The following is a 22,497-nucleotide window of genomic DNA, read 5'->3' as shown; positions in this document are numbered from 1 at the left end:
GTTTGAATACATTTCCTAACTATATTTTAAGGCTCTTTTATGGGTCAGACACTAACCAACAGGGCGGCAAAATATAGATGGAACTAGGGAGACTGTTTTTTTTTTTCTTCTGGTGGAAAGTTTTAACTCTTTAACCCTTTTGCTTATTCAACATGTATTCTTCATTTAGAAAAGTGTCTGCCCCGTACAACCTCATGTACAAACAGCATTAGGGTTTTGATGCAATTGTTACGGAAAGCAGAGAAAGAGTGGAACTTGGGTAAAAGTGAGTTTTAGATAATGATTGGAAGAATCCATGTACCTTGCTCATTTTTACAAGTCGAGCCCAGCATCAATCGATGATAGATGTTTCTGTAAGACCAGTTTTTATATCTTGGAATGCCGCAGCCTGGTGGAACGGCACAAGCACTAAAGCATTCCGTCTCACTATTGTCAAATTGCTTGCAGCTTAACCTCCCTGCCTTTTTTGCCAAGATCAATTCAACTGAACCTTTGGGAAAGAGGAAAAAGGATCTAGTATTTTTGAAGGAATGTCTCCCCCAAATGGGAACTGTTTCATTGTACATTCCACAAACTGTACTTAACGTAACGGCAGAAACTGATAAAACATATTTAATTACGGGAGGTTAGGATCCTAATTCCTCAATTCACTAAAGGAAAGTTGGCAAGGAGATGCATCATTTTGCTGCTTTCTGCCTGAGCATCTGAGGGAGAAAAGCCACTGAGGCAGCTAATACACAAAACATGATCAAAAGTGATTAACAACAGCTTCATATGCAAATTGCATTAATGAAGGAGTGCAAAGTCATCATGTAAATTAAATATGTCAAATCTCTGGGTGAACTTTCACTCATGAGAAAGAAAAAAAAACATCTATTTTTTTTCTACATAATCCATTTCCACGGGATGAAAAATTTTAAGAATCCTGGTGCTATAAACAATTTTCACCTTTTTTTTTTTTTTTTTTCTCTCCTTCGGCAGCCTGACAGGCCAGGCTGATATGTGCCGAATGCACATGTTAATAAGCCAATCAAAAATGCAAAACAATTCGCAATTACTGCAAGGACCTAATGGTCATTAGAATTTACAACTAGGTAATGAACTAAAGTCTGCCCACACCATGCATATTCATAAAGCAATTTAGCCTTTGAAGATTAAAGCAGTGCTTAAAATTCAAATGAGCTTTAGCAAATTATCAGTAAAATTCATCGAAAAAGCACAGTGCTGCGTGTCCCATGATTTCCCCCCACCCAACCCCTTTTTAATGCAAACCTGCAGAGCCGCCTTTATAGAGAGGTGCTCAGGGGTGCAGAAGGCAGCGCTGCCCCAGGCCTCACGTGTTCTTTATGTGGCCTTACTTTGCCTCATTTCACTTACAGCCCTTCATGTATTTTCCGTGCAAACACAATTAACTCCTTCATTGCTTTGGGGCATATGGATAGTTAAGCTGGTTTGTGATGGATAAAACTTTCCTGTATTGAAGCGAATAAAATCATTCATTTTTCCTATCCACGGCTTATCGTTCTCAAACGTTTACACCTGATTATTATCATTATTATTTCTATTATTATTATTATTTTGACAGCCGTAACCAAGTTGGTCCATTTTTTAACATTTTTTTTTTTTTCGAGGTTTCTTTGGAAGTTTATTTCAACAACCGGCACAATGGCGTATGTAAATTTCCGGCAAATGAATACATGTCTTTCTCGTCAAACCATATGTGGGAAGAAAATTGTATATAAAATCATTCACCCATTGTCTATTCACCTTGTATTCTTTCTACATGTAGCAGAGCTGAATGTGCCATTTAATTCTGGGGGGAACAAATCTGCGTTCAAAAAGGACTGTCATGAAAAAAAAAAACACGTAGACCATTTGGTATCATCTTAGTAGTAGTCAACTATGCCTTTCAATTCAGTTGGAACTGCTAGGTAATAATATACATTGGCCAAACATTTGCCGAAAGGACACCCTTTAGGCATAGCTTTGGTCGTTAATTAATATAGCACAACATATACAAGAGATGTTGCGAGTAGTGTTGAGCGAACGTGCTTGGATAACGTTGTCCGAGAATTTCAGAGTGCTAATAAGTTTGCCTCCCTGTGGCTGCATGTTTTCCGACCATAGACAGACGCAACACATGCGGGGATTGCCTGTTTGTTAGGCAAACATATTAGCCGAGCACGCCGAAAATACTCGGACAAGACCAAGCATGCTCGGATAACACGTTATCCGAGCATGTTCGCTCGACACTAGTTGCAAGGCATATGACAACCATGCACTATTATTCCTTAGACTAGGCCTACTAGCAGTCCTATGTAAAGCTACAAAATAATGATGCCAAATAGCAAACTTTTGAATGTATTGACGTCAGTGATATTCCTCTGTGGGTTACTTACATACAGGGTATGTAGTCACCAGTCAGAAGTTAGGTTAAATTAGAACAAAGTAAAAATATCCAAATTGAAACATAGAATATACAATGTACATGAGTTAAATTTTGCACACAAAAAAGCCAATACTTCTAGAAGAGACTAGAAGAAGGCATTGGGACACAATGTTGCATGCACTAGTGGTGCAGGCCGCCAATCTTATTTTTAAAGTGAAGGAACAGGACATTTTTAGGAGAAGTGAAACCTTGGTGATTTCATAGTTACATCTTAAAATATCAGCTGTGGTGGCTTTGGACAGTCAAATGCAAACCCATGTCTCAAGCTGCCTTTTCAAAACTGAGATTTGCATGTACCAGCCAAGCCATGTGAGACAAAATCAGTTATTAAGGCCGTTAAGTTCTACTTCATCTTCATTATTTTTGAGGAAGTAGCGCTATCAATCGAGTCCACACTTTCGAGTAGATGCAAGCTCTAGCTAGTAATATTACTGACCGTCGCTCCATTGTGCTTTCCTAAAATAACCCCAAGTTTCATTGATACCTGCCCTAACCGTTCATTGAGGGGGGATTTACGTCTTGCGCAGATTTTCAGTAACGAAGAGGAAGAAGCTTTGAATGTTTCACTCTTTATGTCTCAAGTATTCCTCGTGAGTGATCACTCACTGCATTGCATGGGTAGCCTCAGGTGATTTCACTTCACTAAAATCAAGAGGCAACTAAAACATTTACTAAAAGTTAAATGGTATAATTAAAACAGCAAGCTAAACAGCCCATAAGTACAATAATACAAGACTTGGCCTGCCCCTAAAGGGTCTTGCAACATAATTATACAAGTAATTAGACTGCTTGCTCCTCAGTCAGGGATCCAATCCTCCGAATTAATAGTTGCACTGGTTCCTACGCCAAATCCATCTTATGCTTTATCATTGCCTATACATGCAGCTAAATACATCAATAAATTGATCTGTAGATCCAAGAATATATCCCTACAACCAATGTCATCTCCTCTACAGGAGAAGTGGTTGGGAGGCATGTTGGCTTAGTGGTCAGCAGTGATGCCTTGCAGTCCTGGGGTCAAATCCCACCAAGGATGACATCTTCAAGGAGTTTGTATCTTCTCCTTTTGTTTGGGTTTCCTCAGGGTTCTCCAAAGACCTACTGATAGGGAATTTAGAGTGTGAGCGTCAATGGGGACAGTGATATTTGTGTCTATGAAGTGTTGTGGAATTAATGGCACTAAATGAATAAATGGTTAAAAATTAAGTTTTACGACTAATTCATCATTGCTCTTACACTTTTATTCTGGAGTGAAAATTATTCTAAGGCTACGTTCACACTGTATTTTCATTTTGAGGGTTGACATCGCACGGACAGCACTAGGACCAATGATATTCAGTTGGGCTGGCCAGATGACAGGTTTTCTTACATGGTATGATTCCTTGAAAAAAAAAAGCAGCATACACTAATCTCTTTCGTGTGTTGATGAGACTCGCTTATTAAAGTCTATAGGTGCGTAAAACAAAAAAAAAATCATAGAGCATCCGTTTTTTACTGATTTATTGCTATTATTAACATAGGAAACTGATTTTGGTCTTGTAAATTTTATTCATTGCTGAATGTGTAAAAACATAATCCATATGGATACCACACAGATTGCATCCAGAAAAATCATCCTTTTTACTTATGGATGAAAATCAGCCAATTTTTTATACACTTGTGTGAACTTAGCCTACTAGTGATTATTTTTTTGTGCATTATTGATAACTTAATTTGCACTGTTTTTTAAGTTAACTGTTCCTTTTGAGGGGGAGTAGGATTATTCAGCCATATTTGTCTTTTGATATGGATGCAATCGGCCATCAGAGGTTCCATACTCGCTAGTTATCTAACTTCTTACAAAATGTTATCCGGATGTTTTAACCTAATTCATCATTTGTGGCGACTTTTTTGAAATGCAACAACATTTTAATGCAACTGCACTCCAGTATCCTAATGGAGTACAAAATCACATTATTAATTTTTGCCCATTTGAAGACCAATGTGCAATGATTAAAGCTTATTGAAATGATCACGTGACTCTTTTCTTTAAAGAGACGCAAAAGAGCAAAAAAAAAGATCTCTGAAATCTTGACGATTACTCAAAATCTTGTGGGCCCACTTTGATGAATCCCTACAGTTCAATTTCTTTGTATGTTTCAGCATAGATGGATTGATAATACAGGAGAATATCAAGACCCTTTCTTATACTTTTGTGACATATTCATTTTATTAATAATATTTGACCATGGCACTTGTTAATAGTATGATCTTGAGGCCATCGGTCGCTCATAAAATGAGCTACAGATTCTAGATAGCTGTGATACTGAAAGGCCAAAGATGGCCAATAAAGAGGCCATCTTTTGTCATCTTAACAATATTATTTCCATTGTGGATTTGAATTACCATTGTATATGGGCAGATCTTGATAAGAAAAATGGTATTACACACATACATTAATCTGGGATTTGTTGAAATCTATTGGTATCATTGGTAACTTGGTAAATCTATTGGTAACTTTGATATATTTAATCATTTAAACTAGTGTCATCCCTATTGTGGGTATGAAGAGTGAACAACGTCTCTCATCAGGTTCTCTTTCATGGACTTTGCGTATTTTCTGGCCTTTTATTTCCAGGCGTATACCTATACCATGAGGCCTGAATACGGGATCACAGCCTTTCGACTCTTATTCCCTATGCTCAATGACTATGGTTGGATAAGAGAGTACAGAGACATTGCTCCACAGTGTGAGCTGCTGGATTCTCTAATCACACTCAGTGGCAGGTAGTTGTACTCATTAGTGGCCTCGCATTAGAATTTTACACTTACACATCACAGCGTCTCCTTCACTTTTGATTTGTTTGATACCGAATTCCCAGAAGTCACGTATGAGACTCATCGTTAGAACAACGTGATGCAGACTAAACGGCACTATGTGTCTAATTTTTACTTTGCTACTGATATAGAGGGGATGAGTTTGTCACTGGGCACACCTCACTATTGAGCAGGAAGGGAACAGTAGCTCCGCTACATCTGTAGAGTCTTGACACCCCTTGACGGATGAATATTTTAAACACATATGTTGTCTTAGTGATTTACCGGTAAGGGAGAATTAATATGATCATCTGAAGTATGTTGAGATGGAAAGTTCTACGCCATTGGGAAAAGACTCCAAATCTTGTAATATCGGAGAATAATGAGAAGAATGTGAATGTACAACAAATTGCAGCGGAGGAAAGTACAAAGCATTCTTGTCGTGACTTTCTCAATAAAGTGAGAAAATCTCTCCCTTGTGCAAGCACTATTTTTTTAGCAATTTAAACTTGAATTAAACCAATTTAGTATATTAGCATGGGGAAGATGAGACGATCCACAGACGGCTGCACCATTAGGAGCTTTCAATGACCAATTTTATTTGAAATCAAATAAGCACCAAAAAAAAAAAAAAAAAATTCCTCCAGACATCTTTGTCAGCCATAGGTCTACATTACATACGATCCCTCCCAGTGGCAAAGTTATTAAACAAGGCAGTCGAGCCCAGCCATAGTTTACATGGACTCTATCAGAGCCAAGACAAAAGACTACAGACAGACAATAGCTTGCAATGCAAATGCATAAAAAAAAAGGGGCCACAATTCTTAACCTGCCAAAAACGTTTCCCGTTTGCAACGTCTGCAGAAAACTAAAGCAGTCTTACCAGGGGAGACGAAGAAAGAAAAATGTCACAAAGGGAGGTTGAAATATTTCTAAAAATTAAGCAATTAACTTTTCGGCAGAATTCAGCAAGCGATCGTGATAGACTGTTCTGCATAAAAAGCAGGAGTCGTGATCCTCGATCTCAGACCCGCGGCCGGCACAAAGGAGGCAGCCCCTGCACAATGCCTGCTGTCAGCAAGTGAATTATTTTTATACAGGAATTTTTATCTCTATTGTACAAACAAGTATGTGCCTGCGCTGACTTGTTAAGCAATCCACTTGTATGTAGAATAAGAAATGCCTTTTTTTCTTTCCCCGCTGCTACTCGTCACACAGCCCTAACATCACAAGACAACACATTCTTTGAAGACCCTGATTTCCCTTTTCTAATCAGTCGGGTTTTAAGAATCCATATTTTATCAGAATCCTTTTTTTTTTCTTTAATCTATTCATTCATTTGCAAAAAAAATTAAATATTCAAAAATTCAATTAAAAATGTATTTTTTTTTGCAGTTTTTAATAAATGACACGTTGGGTTTTTTATGTGTTTTTCATCTACCTATGAGTAACATTTCTATTGAGATGCATACAATGTTAAAAATGGAAAATTATCTTCGGTATGAAAGTAACATTGGAAGTAAATAACCCTATTTCTGTCAGTTTTATTAAGTGCATGGCCTGGGGTCTGTTGTTTCTTTCTAGAGGTAACAAATGCAATTGTCAAAAAAGCAATACACGCATTATGTTGACAGTGGCATTTGTGGCCTACAATAGGCTCTTAAATAAACAGCAGACTAAGGCTATGTTCACACATTGTCTTTTTGCTGCATTTTTTTTCTGTAACAAAACCTGATCTCTTGCCAGGAGGTTTGTTCAGGATTTCTCTTGCTTTTTTGATGCGTTTTTGCTGCGTTTTTTTCATTGTCATTTTGTCTCTTTGTGCATGTACATAAAGTTCATTGAAAAAAAAAAATTTAATTCTGGTTTTGGCACAAAAAAATGCTGAAAAAATGCTGAAAAACCTGACACCTGCGTTTTTGGTGCATTTTTCCAGCGTTTTTTTCACACCCATTACTTCCAATGGGTAAAAAAAACGCTGAAAGAAGTGACATGCTCTATTTTGCAAAAAAAACACGCAAAGCACAAAATTCTGATAAAAAAAAAAACCAAGATGTGTGCATGGGATTTCTGGAATCTCAGACTTTGCTGGTACTGTAAAATGCAGCTGCAAATCTGCATAAAAAAATGCATCAAAAAACGCTGAACAAAAAAAAGATGTGTGAACATGGTCTTAAGCGTCCATTCTGTAATCTATTAGTTCAATATCCACTGAACACCAATAATAAAGCATTGTGTATGGGAGCGGGGAAATATCAACATGCATCTTGTCAGCAGTCATAGGGTACACGCAGGTATATGACAAAGAGGGGGCACGTTCTTAGACAGACGCGACAGTTATGGTAACCCAGGGTTAGAGGATGAGACGTGGTCGTCTCAAGAACACCTCTTCTTGTCTGCACATCTGTGCAAGGGAATTTTTTTTTTGGGGTGGGGGGTGGGGGGGGGATTGTTAAAACTAGATTCTGAAATTTGCTAAGGGTGAGCCAAAAGTCAAAGCAGAACACGAACTGCTGTTTCACATTTTACAACCTCAGCCACAGAAGCTCAATAAAATTCTCTTGTATTCCGCACCACGGGGTTGCAAAACTTCATCTCTAAGTTTGTTAAAGACTCTATGGGTCAGATATAGCGGTGGGTTATTTAGCACAAGCCATTGTGTGATAATCTGTACTTTTACATGGGAATGCAAGAAAACCTTAGCAGGGAATAATGATGCTAAAGTAAATTCTATGTTCTGCCCTTATGTATTTTACTTTATTTTAGACTCTGTTTTTTCACTTTCGACATCAAGGATGCTATGGCCTCTGGTGTTTTTTTTTTTAATCTAGACGAAGCCAGTGCAACTCTGCATATGGCTTTGTCCTTATTAAAATATTCCACTGCATTGTCTAAAATGCTGTCCAAGGTCTGGTTCAAAAACACCATATGCAGCTCTGTGATTGACAAGCATTTGTCCACCTAACACCCTGGAGCACCCTAACCACAAACAGGTTTCCATTATGGCCCAATGTGGATTCACAAGAGCATAAGAAACTGTAAAAACACTGTCAACGCTCTTTTTAACTAAGCAAACTGGGGAAGGGTGAATGTGTTCAAGTGTGTTTTATTATAAGCATGCCTCTTTCTTCTTTGCACACTCTGTTAATTTGGTCCATCTGCCAACGAAGATGTTCTGCCTGCAAAATGGGCATACTGCTAAAAAAACTCCTTCCCACCATTAAACAAAGGAAATGAAGGCTTCTAATGAAAACACCAACCTTTCCGTGTCGGGGAAGGGGGGGGGGGGGAGGGGTGGGCATAAGACGAGTTTAGTGAAAAATTGTAGAAGAAGTGTTAAGAGCAGCCATTATTCCAAAAGGGTTAATAGGAGAACCAATGCCAACATTGAACCCGTAGGTTATTGCACTGTTGGGCGCTACTAGCGCATTGCGTTTTCAATTGATCATTTTAGAAACCGTTAACTTAATTTTTCACAATAAAATTTTTCGAAGAAAGGAAAAGTTAACAGCACGGACTGGCACAGATGAAGCAGGAAACAGACATATTGAACATTTTAACAGCGCTGTCACTCGCACTAGGCTAAGCATTGTACAATTCCCTGGACTGACTGCACATTATAATTTCAGCTCGTAGCTGTGTACAGCTCTATTACAGAGGAAGGTGAGCATTAAGATTCTGCCGGTGCGTCTGCCAGGAAATTTGCATGCACTGATCTAAACTTGCACCTAAAGGTTTCTCGAAGGTGCTGTAACTTAGCTAATATTTCATGCACAAATCAAGAGTCCGCGCCGCAGGAAGGCGTCCTGACCTTAACACACCTGCAACTTTTTCCCGTTCAAGTCCAGCTCAGAGTCACTTGGGAAAAGACAAGTAAGCCTAATGGAAAGATTCGATAATTCTCCGTCCCTTGATGAACAGTAAAAACCTTTTCCAAATTGCGCTCACAATGTTTATTGGGTCTAGCCAAGATGAAATGTACATTGGAAGCGAGACCATTGACAAAAAGTCACATCAATCTGGGTGACTAAAGTCATTCCGCAAAGTCATGAACACACACTTTTCCGTCCATGCCAGCGCAAACATGGGCATCTTTGATGGCTTGAAGTTGCTCGCTTATTCTTCTAACATATTGCAATGTATCAGTGAATTCACAAGGAACTGTTTTATCTTAATTCCCAATGCTCTACATAGTATCAAAGAGTTAAATGACAAGTTCAGCTCCGATAATATCTGTGTATACCTGTAAATAGCATAAACACCTAATAATCTGCATCAGTTACCTACATGCAGAACACACAAGAAAGACGATTGCTTACTATGAAAATGTATAGGAAAATCTCGAAAGCTTGCAATTTGTTACCATCTTTTCAGTTAGCCATTAAAAGGTATCAACCAATGAGGACTCTCAAATTTTAATATTTTTCTATGAAAATGTATAAATTCATCAGATCTGAAACAAAAAAATTGAAGCAAGGCCAATGTCATAAGAAAATCAGGCTGAAATTTACCAGCGAGTCTACGGCCAAGGTAGAAAAGAAATACAATAATAAAATAAGCTCCTGGATATCAGGTGTACGTATGGGTGTGAATAAAGGGGGCTCAGACCCCGTTATCTAATCACATAACTGCCAGCATGCCCATGGCACACACAGAACCTCCAGTAGCAGAAAGCAAATAAAGATGCTTACTGATTAGATCTCATAGTAAGGGATGGCAAGATGCCAGGCAATGTCCAGCTTGATGCTAAGCGTCTTTTATTGCACAAAGCTGGTACCACGGCATACAAATGCCAACTACATTGCTGGCAAAACGGTGTCTAATTCAATATGAAAGGAGCCATTGCTTCTGTAATCAGCTACTTCGGCATCTCCAAAGGGCACCTCCATTATTACAGTTTTTACATAATAAAAGCATGATGCAAGCGTAGTCGCTGAGCGTAAAGATTATCGATCGAACAACACACATCAATTCTGTTTACTGCCGGTGAATGGAAAATCTTCATTCTAGTACCGGTCTACCTGATTATGCCGTCTTCTTCATCTTATAAGTGTGATCATTGTCTCTGTAGTGACAGTCCCTCCCACAGTAAAACATTATGGCTTTACAATTCACAGTTCACAGCTTGTATGAACGTGAAATCTGATCGATACTGGAGGTATACGGCACTACTACTGCAGGCACTTCTCCCATATAGCCTATATAGGCGATGACGAAACATGGACATTTCTTGCTTTCACTCGTTGGCACAAAGTATCCGATTCAATTTGCATTGCGCTAGAATTCATTTTACCTAATTAGAGTATTTAGCAATTATAACCCAATATATCCCTTATACAAGCAGAAAGCCAGCGCTTCCTAATTACTTTACAGCCACATGCAGATAAATATTCTATATAGCTTCAGCCCAGCAACGATGATATCATTTACCCAATACATAAAATACTCCAATAATACAAGCCAGACTACAGAAGTCTTGTGTGCAGGGTATAAATGCGATCCTCATGGCACAAGTTCCTGTGTATACAATTGCATCTCTCCTACTTCAAAGTGCATAGACTTTCCACGTCATATTTACAACTCAGCGGGGCCTCCATAATGACCACATGTTAATTAAATCAATTCAGACCATAGATGTAGAGTTTTTTTCTTTGCAGAGACAAATGAAGCATTTATGGCGGGGTGCCAGAACAGAGGAAGCGCTATTTTGTGCAATTTCGGGAAAAATCTGACTTCCGTAAAATGTGTATTTTTTTTTTTTGCTTTGGCTAAATGGTGTCCTGTTGTGATTGTAAAACCAAAGACTACTAAGAAGAGTCCATACCGTCAGATAGTGATCCACCACTACATCCGGTATTGTAATAGATAACTATCGTAAAGTTGACATTTCACGTATTCTTATGGAACTACAAAACATTACACAACTATACCCTTTGGATGAGTTTTGAGAACATTTTACAAAAAGATACGACATAGTTTTATAAGATGTCTCATACTTTGGAGAAGACTTCTTGTCCCACCAAAACCAGGGATGGTGGTCTTCATAGGTTCACATAGAACTATGACCAGTATATTTATGATGATGATGATTTTAGCTATTATCTAGGGTGTCACCTCTCATTCTCAAAAGTGCTCATGGCATAAAATTATTTAACTTTGGACAAAGCCTTGGACCTTTGAGAAACAATCTCAGTCTTAGGCAAAGCATGAAATGGCTGATGTTTGTTTCAACAGGGGCTTATATATGTCTAATTAGGATATTATTTTTATCCGTAACTTTATGTATATGGGACATTTTGGTAGCAGTTCTATGCAAAACGTAGGACAAAGCCTATATGGCTATCGCATGTTCTACTTGGGAGATGTCTTCCTGAAGAAGGGATGTGTTCAGCAGAGATTGAACCTTGTATCAGATAGCACAATTTAACTTCTATTTCCACTCAGAGTATAAGGATTACACAGAACATCATCTAATGAATTACTACATGTTCCAAAAATGCTTGTTAAAGGATGTCTGAAGATGTAAGAGTCCCAGAAGGAAGTTTCTTTGCGAATGTATGAGCCCAAGTCTCTGGATTAAACCTATAAATGGATCAAAGGCTGGAGATGCTCAGATTCTGGAAGTAACAGGAATAGAGGGACCTTATTTATAAGATGCTATCTGGGCTAAGGTGAACACTCAGTTCCTTAAAGGAGTTCTCCCGAAAGACTGTTTAGTTACAGTAGCCTCGAAATGAACATATGGAGTTTATCAATAGAGTGACCTATTTGGGACAATGGCAAGCAGTCTGCTTTTAATTCCTTCTTGACAGATACTGTGTTTTGTCTTTTAAACAGAGCTCTCCGACATGTAAATATGATGTTACATCACTCCAGACCTTACTCCATATTTGGCCATTTAGAATGACTTTGGATCTCTAAAGGCTACAGATCCCTTCCACCAATCCCGGCTTCATTAATCACCAGATACAATTCTGCTGTTATTCCTTCATATGAAAGACAGCAATTGGAAATGGTCACTAGGCCCCGCAGACGAGAGAAAGAAAATTAACCCTGAGTGGGCCAAACTGAGCTCCTCTGCAAACAAAATGCGCGCTCCGCGAGCCTTAGATACAGCAGTAGCAAAGGTCAAAGTGTCATCAAAACTTTTTGGAACCTCGTTGTTTGTCCTTTGTCACAATATGACATTCTCAGCTATGATTTACCACCAGTTACACAATCAGTCTACCTGCAGTCCTATGTAAAATTACAAGACAGGCTCATTATTATATCTGTATTTATCCTCTAAACATTAAGTATATGATTTAAAGGACACATAAAAAGATTAGGTATCTGTCTAAGCTTTGCATAGATACAATACAGCCATACCATACTCGGAATAATTAATATGAAAACTTTTGCAATAGCATTTCTGCAGTGTGACCGATAGTACGAGACCACGACATGTCCTGCATGTTTAGAAAAAGGCAACTAAGCCCACAATAAAAATAATACTTGTCCTAAGTCATGAAGAACCCAATGCAAAGTTTCATTTAACCACGACTCTGCCACCTAGATAGCGAGTTCAGATCCCCCGTGCAGTACGTGGCCGGTAACTAGGTGCCAGAACCCACTGTATTCCAGATCCATCTTGCAACCGGAGAGCTACATTAAGATGTAACTGTTTGATTTTCACACATGCTGACCTTATACTAAATACACCACACAGCCCTCGTCCTCACACAGTGCTGGGCTGCAAGTCAATTCACATTTCATTGTCTGTGTCTAAAAGGTTAAAACAACAGATACAAAAGAGAGGGAATCTCATAAAGAGTAATACACTTGTGACCTATTCTTAGGAATGAGGTTTGTCTGGACTTGGAAAGGCAATCACCGAACTACAACTCTCTACACTTATAATACCATTTCTACCACCAGAATTGTGAATGTACTATTAGCCTTTTACAGACGCAGATGGTCCGGCCATGTACAAATGCAGCAGAGCTTAATTAGTCATTTACTTATTTCCTTTAGTACAGTAAGTAGTAGCTGGAATATCTCAACAGCTTCACTGGGGAAAAGCCTTAGATAAATTGGGATATTATGAGAACTGATCACAAATCAATCAATTCTGCTAAATATACATGATAGAGATAGATAGATAGATAGATAGATAGATAGATAGATAGATAGATAGATAGAGAGACAGAGTGAAAGAAATAGAGACAGATAGTAATAGATAGATTGAGAGATACAAATAGATACATAGATTGATTGATCTATATCAATATAGATACACTGATAGTGATAGAAATACATTGATAGAAATAGATATATAGATAGTTACAAAGATAGATAGATAGATAGATATAGCTACAGTGAAAAAATAGAGACAGATAGTAATAGAGAGATAGATATAGCTAGATAGATAGATACATAGAAATAAACAGATATATAGATCTATAGAAATAGATTGATAGATATAGATATTTAGATAGAAAGATAGAACTAGATAGACATAGATAGATATCTGTAGAAAGATAGATATGTGATAGAGAGATAGAATCGAAAAAAGGAGGCACTCCAAAATAATATAGCAAAAATACGGAGTTTAATTAGCTTCTTGGGCTAATTAAAGTCCATATTTTTGTTTTCTTATTTTGGCATGCAGCCCCTTTTTTTTGTATTCTTATGCATGCAGACTTTTTGGAGGCAACCTTGAAGGCCTTGCACTCATTAATGTTTCAAAGAGTAATTCTTCAGTTTTTCTATTTTTAGATAGATAGATAATAGATAGTATGAATACCAGATAGATAGATAGACATATTGATAGACAGATAGATAGATACTGTAGATAGATAGATGGAGATAATGAATAGATAGATGATATAAGGGGAATAAAATCAGTGCAGGGCTCTTCTATAGTGTGGTTGTGTAAACCACAAAGAAAATAAAGATACATCTGTCAAAACCACATCAGAGGTATGGGGGAAAGCACAGAGAGGCATTTATCATTTGGCTGAAGAGGCAGACTGCAGAAAGCGGCCTTTCCTGTCAAACCAACCTTTTGAAATTTCCAACATGCCCTTAAACTTTTCGAATAAGCATGTCTGTTCGCTTCAGCAACTGCCCTCTCTACTCTGGCCTGGCCAGTCGAAAATGGCATCTTAAAGTCAAGGTCAGAGGTGTCACTATGCCATGGGGCTGTGTTTAATTACAGTCTGCATGCTGACAGCCAGTATGGATCCAAGGCTAGCTGCAACATGCTTTAACCCTTTCTGTACCCCTACCAGTAAAGCTCAGATGCTTTAAACAATTACAATTTTTGTAAACTTAGAAAAAAAAACCATAATAGCCTAATTTTATATATTTGAGTGTAAAGGTAAGCAAGGGCAAAAATGCACATATTTTTCAATTTTAGGAATTATTCGGTCAATTCTGGCCCTGTGTTCTAGTAGAGACATTGTAAGAGACTTGAACAATTATCACCTAACTGTTCAGTGAGTTTTATAAGAATCAAAATCTGCGCCTGGAGGAATAATACATGAATATCGTATCATGCTTCCATCAAATATGTGTTCATTGATTTTCGAGATCTTAACAAAGAAATTGTACGAGGTCAATTATACCCTTGTAGGTAAGGTGAGATGGCTGGAGTACAGGGTGAGGGAAGTGTTCAGTAACTTCCTCTCATTAGATTTACCTGTTACATTTTCCTGTTTAGGACAAATCCCTCTAGATGACGTTGACAAACAGTCGTCATCCTCCGGCGTGACCTGGATGCCAACCTCCACAGGATTGGACGCTTTCTTCAGCTCACTTGGCGTAGGTGAGGGCGGCTTATCCACAGCCTTCTCTAAGCAAAGGCTGCCATTGCATTGTTTCCGTTTGTGCTCAATAAAAATAAGAATGTCCCCCAATGGGAAGTTCATCTGACACTGGCCACAGGTAAGAAGGTCATGGTCCCCTTCTCCGGTTCCCAATGTGCTGTTGTCTGGTTCATCGTCTGTTAAAATGGCTTCGACAGGTTCGGCTGCAGTGTAGAAAACAAAGAAAACATCAGCTCTCTTGAGAAGGGAATGGAGAAACAAGCAATAGATAGGCAAGGTTTATACCCCATACATACTCTACCCATGTATCTCGGAACCCCTTATTGTGGAGAAAAAGGAACCGTAGAAGAACCATTATGAAGGTGAATACCGGGATGTTTTCCCGAGACCTTGATAACATGGTTGCTGTTGTATGTCACTATAGACAGCTAAGACGTTTTTAATGAATATGTAGATGATGTTTGGAAAATTATTTAACCCACGATGCTGAGAAGCAGGATAGGAAATACTGCATCTGTGTACAAGAATATATAACCGAGTCTAAATACTTTGGAAGAGTCAATTCTACAGATAAAAAAGCATTTTATTATTTTCTGATATATGAGAAGGTTCGTACGATCTACCCCTCACACGTTTACATTCATGTCGCACCATCATGTAGAAGTCAGTGTGGTCAAGTGAATGCCACGTTTCATAACCACTGATAGAAGTCTATTTCATAGACCTGAAACACCTATTCTACCGGCTGTCAAATTTGACAGATCGTCTACGTGGAGATGCAAGTCATTTTTTTTTTAAGAATAGTAAAATGAAGCTTCTAATAAAACATATAGGCAGCATCGGAATCATATTGTTCCTAGAAAGCATTTTAACAAGAATAAGACGTTCCGTCAAGCTGGAAAAAAAACGAAAAAAAAACCACAGAGAACCACGTTCTTTGATTCGTCACACAAAGGCAATGGTGACACTACAATGTCAATTAGAGCACAAAGAAAACCCATTTTGGGAAATATCATGGTGCCCAATACAACTATCAAATAGTTAATCAGTCTGACCTTCTTAAGCAGGCTGCCAATTTCACATTTTAATGAACTTAAAGCCACAGAGAATCAAAAAATAGATTTTAATTTGGTCGTAGAACTATTGGAATAGATCCTGGTAAAGTGCAAAAATCTACTGAACTCAGGTTAAATTTATTTCAGCCCCACGTAGAGCGAATATTGAAGAGGGGGAGATCTGGAGTAGCTCCCAGTTGAGCTTGTATAAAATAATATAAGAGTAACACCTTACTGTACCTGAGCTTCAAGTAGGACAAAGTCTGACTTCTCGAGAAGTACGTGCCTCTAGGACTTTACGACTTTATGACCTAAGGGTCAATATGGACATAGTCCTGGAATTACTTTTTCAGTGTCATGTTACCATATACAAGTAGTATATATCATCAAGAGCGAATAATAATCTACTAACCCGGGAAACTAATTTTCCTTTTTTGAATTCGAGATTCAAGACTTGACAAAAATAATCGCCCCAGATCCTTACACTATGAATGGTGCCGGCTCAGACACAGTTAAAAGATATTTGCACAAAATAGGCAAAGTCTACTGAGTGCAGTCACCAGCCTGATTTACAATCAAAACCAGGAAATGAAGTGCTTATTCAGAGGTAGCTGATTACCCCTCCACATTTCACCTAATTAATTTTATAGGAGGCAAAGTTCTTGAAAATAACAAGATGATCAGATGTACAGATATAAAATCCATAACCTTAACATTTCCGATGCTCTCCACGTAAATTATTTCTAATTAGCTGGGAATACATCCTGATAAATAAGTACATTCAGCGTGCGTATAGTTGGCTCCTGATGTATGGATATAGCACAGGGGGATAATAATTCCATTATTCGGCATTATTAGTAAAATCCGCTGCGGCTGTAACAGCTCAGTAGCGTATACTTTGTACAGGACATTCTGCCATTTATATATAAAGCTTGTATTGTTTTAAATGCATTTCATTTCTTATACCTTTATTATGATTTTTTAGATTTAAACAGGTATTTGAAGGAACAAAATAACATTTGGGAATTTGACAACTTTTTTTTTGGTGGGGGGGGGATTTATATATAAGACTTTCTAAAAGTGTTTCTAGACTTCAGACTTTCTTTTCGATTTGGATGGACGTTCTTGTGTTTTACTCATGAAGTGTTGAGTAAGTGAGCACAATATTAATGTTACACCGAGTTTGGTCTAGTCCAGGATTTGGTAAAAATAATAAAGATCTCGGGCCGGACGACCAACGTTTTTTTGATGTGAACTTTGCAAATAATAAAGGCACAATGGGAGCTTGAACAGAGGACTCTATCCCTCCCTCTTCCTCTCTCTGTCCAAACACGTGGATGAAAGGCAAACATGTCAGACAGTCAACAAGGAACCTCTCTGTTTTAGGAAAAACCTGTTTCCCTCCCCTCCCCCTCTTACACAAGACTTCTTGCCTCCCTTCATCGTAGTTAATAAAGAACAGAACAATGTAAACGTAAAAAAAAAATAGGCCGGACTCAACATGCCACAAGCAAACTTCAACTTGTCTATGAACACAAAAAAAAAAAAATTATGAATAATAACAAAAAATATTTATGATAAATACATAATTATTATTTTTTTTAACAAAAAAATAATAATTTTATTGTAACTATTTTACCGAGGTGGGTTCTATTTGACTTTTTATATGTACATGATTTTATTCGATATCTTTAATTTAAAAAAAAAATAAAAGATGCCCACTGTAGATTAATATATGTATATATGTGCTTCAGCGGCATGAATAGTGATGTCTGCGAGTGGGAAAGCAGCTGAGGACACCGTTTTTCAAGGTAGTTTAATCCAATGCCTGCATCGCCTCATTTAAATAAAGCACCATAAATTGTAGATATGGACAAAGAAATGAGAAGGGAGAATAAAATGTGCTTCCCGTTCGCCCCCACCATGAAGAAAAACAAATTATGAAAATGTTGGAATATATGTCGAACCGGTCAGGTTCAAGTTTGGACGCGTTTCCTGATCTTTCTCTGCTCCCTAGCGGTCAGGTCCGGTATCACACAATATGTCTTAAGTAAAACCTCATGCTGTCGATCAAGTCCCCCGGAGCTCCCTTGGCAAAGGAAGGAGAGGGAGGGATGGAGGTCAGAAATACCAGAAATAACCATTAATGCAGACAACAAGAGGCAAAATAACAGACAACGATCAATGATAAGCCAATGAATGGAAGTTTATAGGTATGATATCAGACAAGATACAGTGGAAATAAACCCATTGGCTAGTCCCATGGGGCATAGAATACTATTGGGTCAACCGTGGTAATTTGAAACATTGTAAGCTTGCTAATCTCCATCACATTGCCTCTGTAAATGAGAATATTATATACCCAGAGTAAAATATATCAAGGAAATGCGGCAGAACTGAATCCCAATACAACCACTATACTAATCAATATGTGGGAAACTGGTAAGGGATTGATTAAAGTTAGGAAAAAGTGAAACCTGACTGGTTACTATATGAAGCCTACAGATAGGTAAAGGTAAGACAGAGAAACAGATGAGCTGCCACGAGGCATCCTAGGATGGTATAATAACACAGTGGACGCCATTAAGAATACATACATGTAGATGGGCTGACACAGATCTGACGCATGCTAATTCCACAATGCATGATCACAACAAGCTGTCCACCATTCACTCATTGTTCCCAAGCTCCCTGAGAATTACTAAGAAAAAAAAAAAAACAATTCCATACAAAATGCTCCCCAACTTGTATTATTGCTATTTTTTTTTTTGCATCTTGTATAGGTTACAACACGGCTGTCAATGTGATTCCTTCCACAGAGGATCTGCCTCTTCAGATCATTTTTTTTTTTTGTCTGCTTACTTTTTTTTTTTTTTTTTTCTGGAGATTATTTTGCTTTTCCTGTCTCAGTTGTTGGCAGGAGATTCTGCACACGCGGTGCTTGTAAACATTCAGACACGAGATTTTTCCCAATCAAAATCCACTTCCACTTTTTTTTTTTTTTTTTTTTTTGAAAATCTTCCAAAAAATAGTAAAAAGAGAGAGAGAGAGTGAGAGAGAACGAGAGAGACAGAGAGGGAAAGGAAAGGGGGATTTCGTCTGCCAGCTGCCATCGAGGCAAAGTTTTCAAAGAAGAGGTTTTTTAGGTTTTTTTTTGGGAAGAGGATTCTTTGAAAGAGCACTGGCATCTATACACAAGCGATCCCCCCTGGCCGGCTCTCTCTCGCTGTGTGCTCGCTCTCCCTGGGCTGCACGGAGCAGCTATTACAGCAGGACACAAGCAGCCCTGGGAGCATGCAGCGACCCTCAGCTCGCACAGCTTAGGCAGTCCACAAAGCAATGATCTCCTGCAAAACCTTACACCTTTAAGGTTGCCGATTACAAACTCGCGAGTTTAATTTCAAGCCTGAACCCTATACGGTGGTCTTGTTTCTATAGGACTATCCACTTGGGGATGTTTCTTGAGTTCCATGATCTCTGTCTGAGATGGTTTAGTGAATCCTGCATTGAGCAGAGGGTTGGACACGATGACCCTGGAGGTCCCTTCCAACTCTACCATTCTATGATTCTATGATTCAAGTGTCCAACGTGAAAGCTTCAGAAGCTTCCTTATCACCGTAATCCCTGTGCTTTCTCAACAGAGGAGAAAAGTATTTCATTTCTACGACCCGGAGAAAACTAAAAGAAAGTGAAAGGGCTTGGTATACAGATGAAATTACTTCCCACCCGCCCATTCGTGAAGCTACGTCTGTGTGCAGGTAAGGCATGGGATTAAGCAAGGTACTTACGTGAGTATTCCCGTTTGCTTAAGTGCTGGGGCTTGCCTTGCTTGCGGCGAGACATGTTGGTTGGTGGGTGGCTTGTGAGAGCTCGGTTCACATCGGGAGAGCAGGGTTAGAAAGAAGGAGACTCCAGAGAAAATATCTTCATCAAATGCCTTTGACATCCAAAATAAATTAGAAATAATACAAAGATGGTGCAGCGAAGATGAATTGTGGGACAGCCGTCATGCCTTTTTTTTTTTTTTCTTTTTGGAGGGGGGTGAAAAAAAAAAGAAGAGAGAGAGATAGAGAAGGAGAGAAATGAAAAAAATGGCAAAAGCCCCCCTGAGCTGCGAGTTCAAGTGCGGACGTGACGTCCCTGCAAACTTGAACGTCAGGAGCTGGATGGACAGAGACATACAAAACATGGGCAGGGCCAGGGGGAGAGAAGAGGAGGAGGTAAGGCAACACCAATGGACATTCATAAGGGGCTGGACAGGAAAACCAGACCCGGGCAAGCCAATGGACAGTGATCAGAAGGAGAGGGGGTGGGAATGAGGGCACTCACAGTACAAGGGGGAGGGTGAGGAGAGAAGGGGCTAGACACAAGCTGCTGCTTATTGAAAGAAAAAAAAAATATAGAAGCACAGTGTTGAGCTGGAATCTGATCCTGCTGAGGAGATAGCACAGAGAAAAGAGATCACAGCCTCTGTCACATAAACACACTATAGATACAGAGCCCAAAACAAATGCTGGCAGGCTGCACGCAAGGGAATCTGCAGAGAAATAGGTGACATACTAGATGATGCTGGCTTATTAAAGGGCGCCAAGGTCCACCAAGTGCGCAAAGGGTAGAGCGCAACCGGGTGCTATCTACAGAAGCAAACACGCTAAAGTTTTACAGATGTGTAGGGGACGGTTAAATAGAAGTTAGGCAGGAGGGAGGGGTTAAAAAAGTTGGATTAGAGAAAAACTACTGTGTAAGGAGAGGTGTGAGGGATGGGAACTCATTACCCATGCAGAGTGTGGAAATCATGGGGGAAAATATATATGCACGTATATAAATCTATATAAAAGTGTGTATATATAGTCTAAATAGAAATATGTTCGGTGGGTATATACAAACCTATTACTCTACATAGGCAGAGATGGCAATTTAAATAGGTCAAGTACGCAGTGGTCAGCCTGTGCTGCGAAAAGCAGTGCGTAATGGGTTAAGTCCAGGAAGGAGGGGTTGACAAGGAGGGAGAGATAGGTATGTGCAGACAATGAAGCAGAGAGGACATAAGATTCTATAGCTGGAAGGCCACAAGGAAAGAGGGCAGAGTTCAACTGGTTTAAGGTGACTGGTAAAAGCATTGATTGGTCAAACAAACAGAAGTGGTTAAAAAGAGGAACAAGGGCTGAGACGTTTCTGCTTCCTTGACCAGCGAAAACCACTAACAGGCGACTTATCAATACATCCACCTTGTCCAGCACAGAGATATAGCCTTCTCCCACAGCTGTGTATAGGCTGCACTGATAAGAGCACACAGGGCAGAGGAATAGCACTGTCACCCCAGCCAGATGAGAAGAGCAGATACAAAGAGGTTCCATGTTTTACAAATACAGGGATATTTAACAAATGTTCAATAAATAAATAAATGTTTGATGGAGGTTGCCCCTTTAAGGAAAGATAGCAAATTATGGAAATCGGATATAATACCCCTATAGTACTAATGATATCACAGCATAACATAGGGAACAGATTGTATAGACTGGTATTAAAGTGTTTGCCTTGTTCTGTAGTAACATAAGCTGCGCCAGTGAATAGTATAGGATAGAGAAGCAGGATAAAGAAAAATAATGTAAAATAAAGCGGAGTTGTGTTTCTGCTGAGAGGACTTTGTCTGGGGGGCACAGACGGCTTTGAAGAAGCTTATTAAGGAATGTGCAGAAAAGCTGTTGGAAATAAGACACTGCCTGAATCCTACACACAAGTTGCTGCTGGCAGATATTCCTGTCTATTAGAGGCGATGTCGTTTCGGCAGTAGCACCCCCTAGGATCTCAAGTTTATTCTCAAACAATAAACTACTTGCCAGCACTGAAATTTCTCAGCCAGGTTAAGAAATCCTTCAAGTCACAAATTAGCAGATCCAAAGGGTGGGATGGAGATGGTTCTTCAGTCAATGAATTGTCTGAATTCCCTCTGCAGCACCGAATTCAGCTAGGAAATTCTTCTGCATCAACATCTGCAACTTCTTATATTAGGGGTTTTATGTTAAGGAAATGATAAGATGCTGCATTAGAATGTTTGTGACCCTCAACTATGTCATTCACTGAAGGTTTCAGCTTATCCCGTGGACTTCGGCCTCCAAAATTCCGATCAAGGTGTGTATAATCAACAAAATGCATATGGCAAGCAATGCGGAAAGCATCATGTCTGCCCCCGCGTTATTTACTGTCGCTTGCACTGGTGCATGCATTGGAGGAGAGGTGTTTACATTCAGGGAGGGAGGAGCAGATGGAGGTATGGCTTGATGTATTACACTGTGCCTATGTCAAATGTCTCTTTGATACATATTATATATGGCTTGTTAAGTTTACCTGATGATGTGTCAACATTGGGAACGCTGAATGGGTTAAG

General features: G+C 39.0%; 1 protein-coding gene across 6 annotated transcripts in view; it reads right to left on the bottom strand.

Annotated features, from left to right (window-relative positions):
• The window catches only part of BCL11A (BCL11 transcription factor A), a 148,394-nt gene extending 127,617 nt beyond the window's left edge, over nucleotides 1–20,777 (bottom strand). For 2 of the 6 annotated variants that reach the window (XM_073672392.1, XM_073672395.1), the window contains exons 1-2: nucleotides 19,898–20,776; nucleotides 14,928–15,257 (exon numbers count right to left, since the gene is read on the bottom strand). In XM_073672392.1, coding sequence (XP_073528493.1) covers nucleotides 14,928–15,257; nucleotides 19,898–19,952 — 385 coding nt within the window. In that variant the 5' untranslated portion in view covers nucleotides 19,953–20,776. Of the gene's footprint in view, nucleotides 1–14,927; nucleotides 15,258–15,350; nucleotides 15,482–16,349; nucleotides 16,482–18,706; nucleotides 18,911–19,897 lie in introns of those variants that run through there. The other 4 variants (XM_073672389.1, XM_073672390.1, XM_073672394.1 and 1 more) reach the window with 4 other exon arrangements.
• Nucleotides 20,778–22,497: the final 1,720 nt, after the last annotated feature.

This window comes from Phyllobates terribilis, unplaced genomic scaffold (assembly GCF_046119375.1).
Source record: "Phyllobates terribilis strain yellow unplaced genomic scaffold, ASM4611937v1 Scaffold_3__8_contigs__length_932513732, whole genome shotgun sequence".
Taxonomy (NCBI): Eukaryota; Metazoa; Chordata; class Amphibia; order Anura; family Dendrobatidae; genus Phyllobates; species Phyllobates terribilis.
Note: the sequence above shows the minus strand (reverse complement) of the source record. Positions and strands in the feature narration are given on the sequence as shown.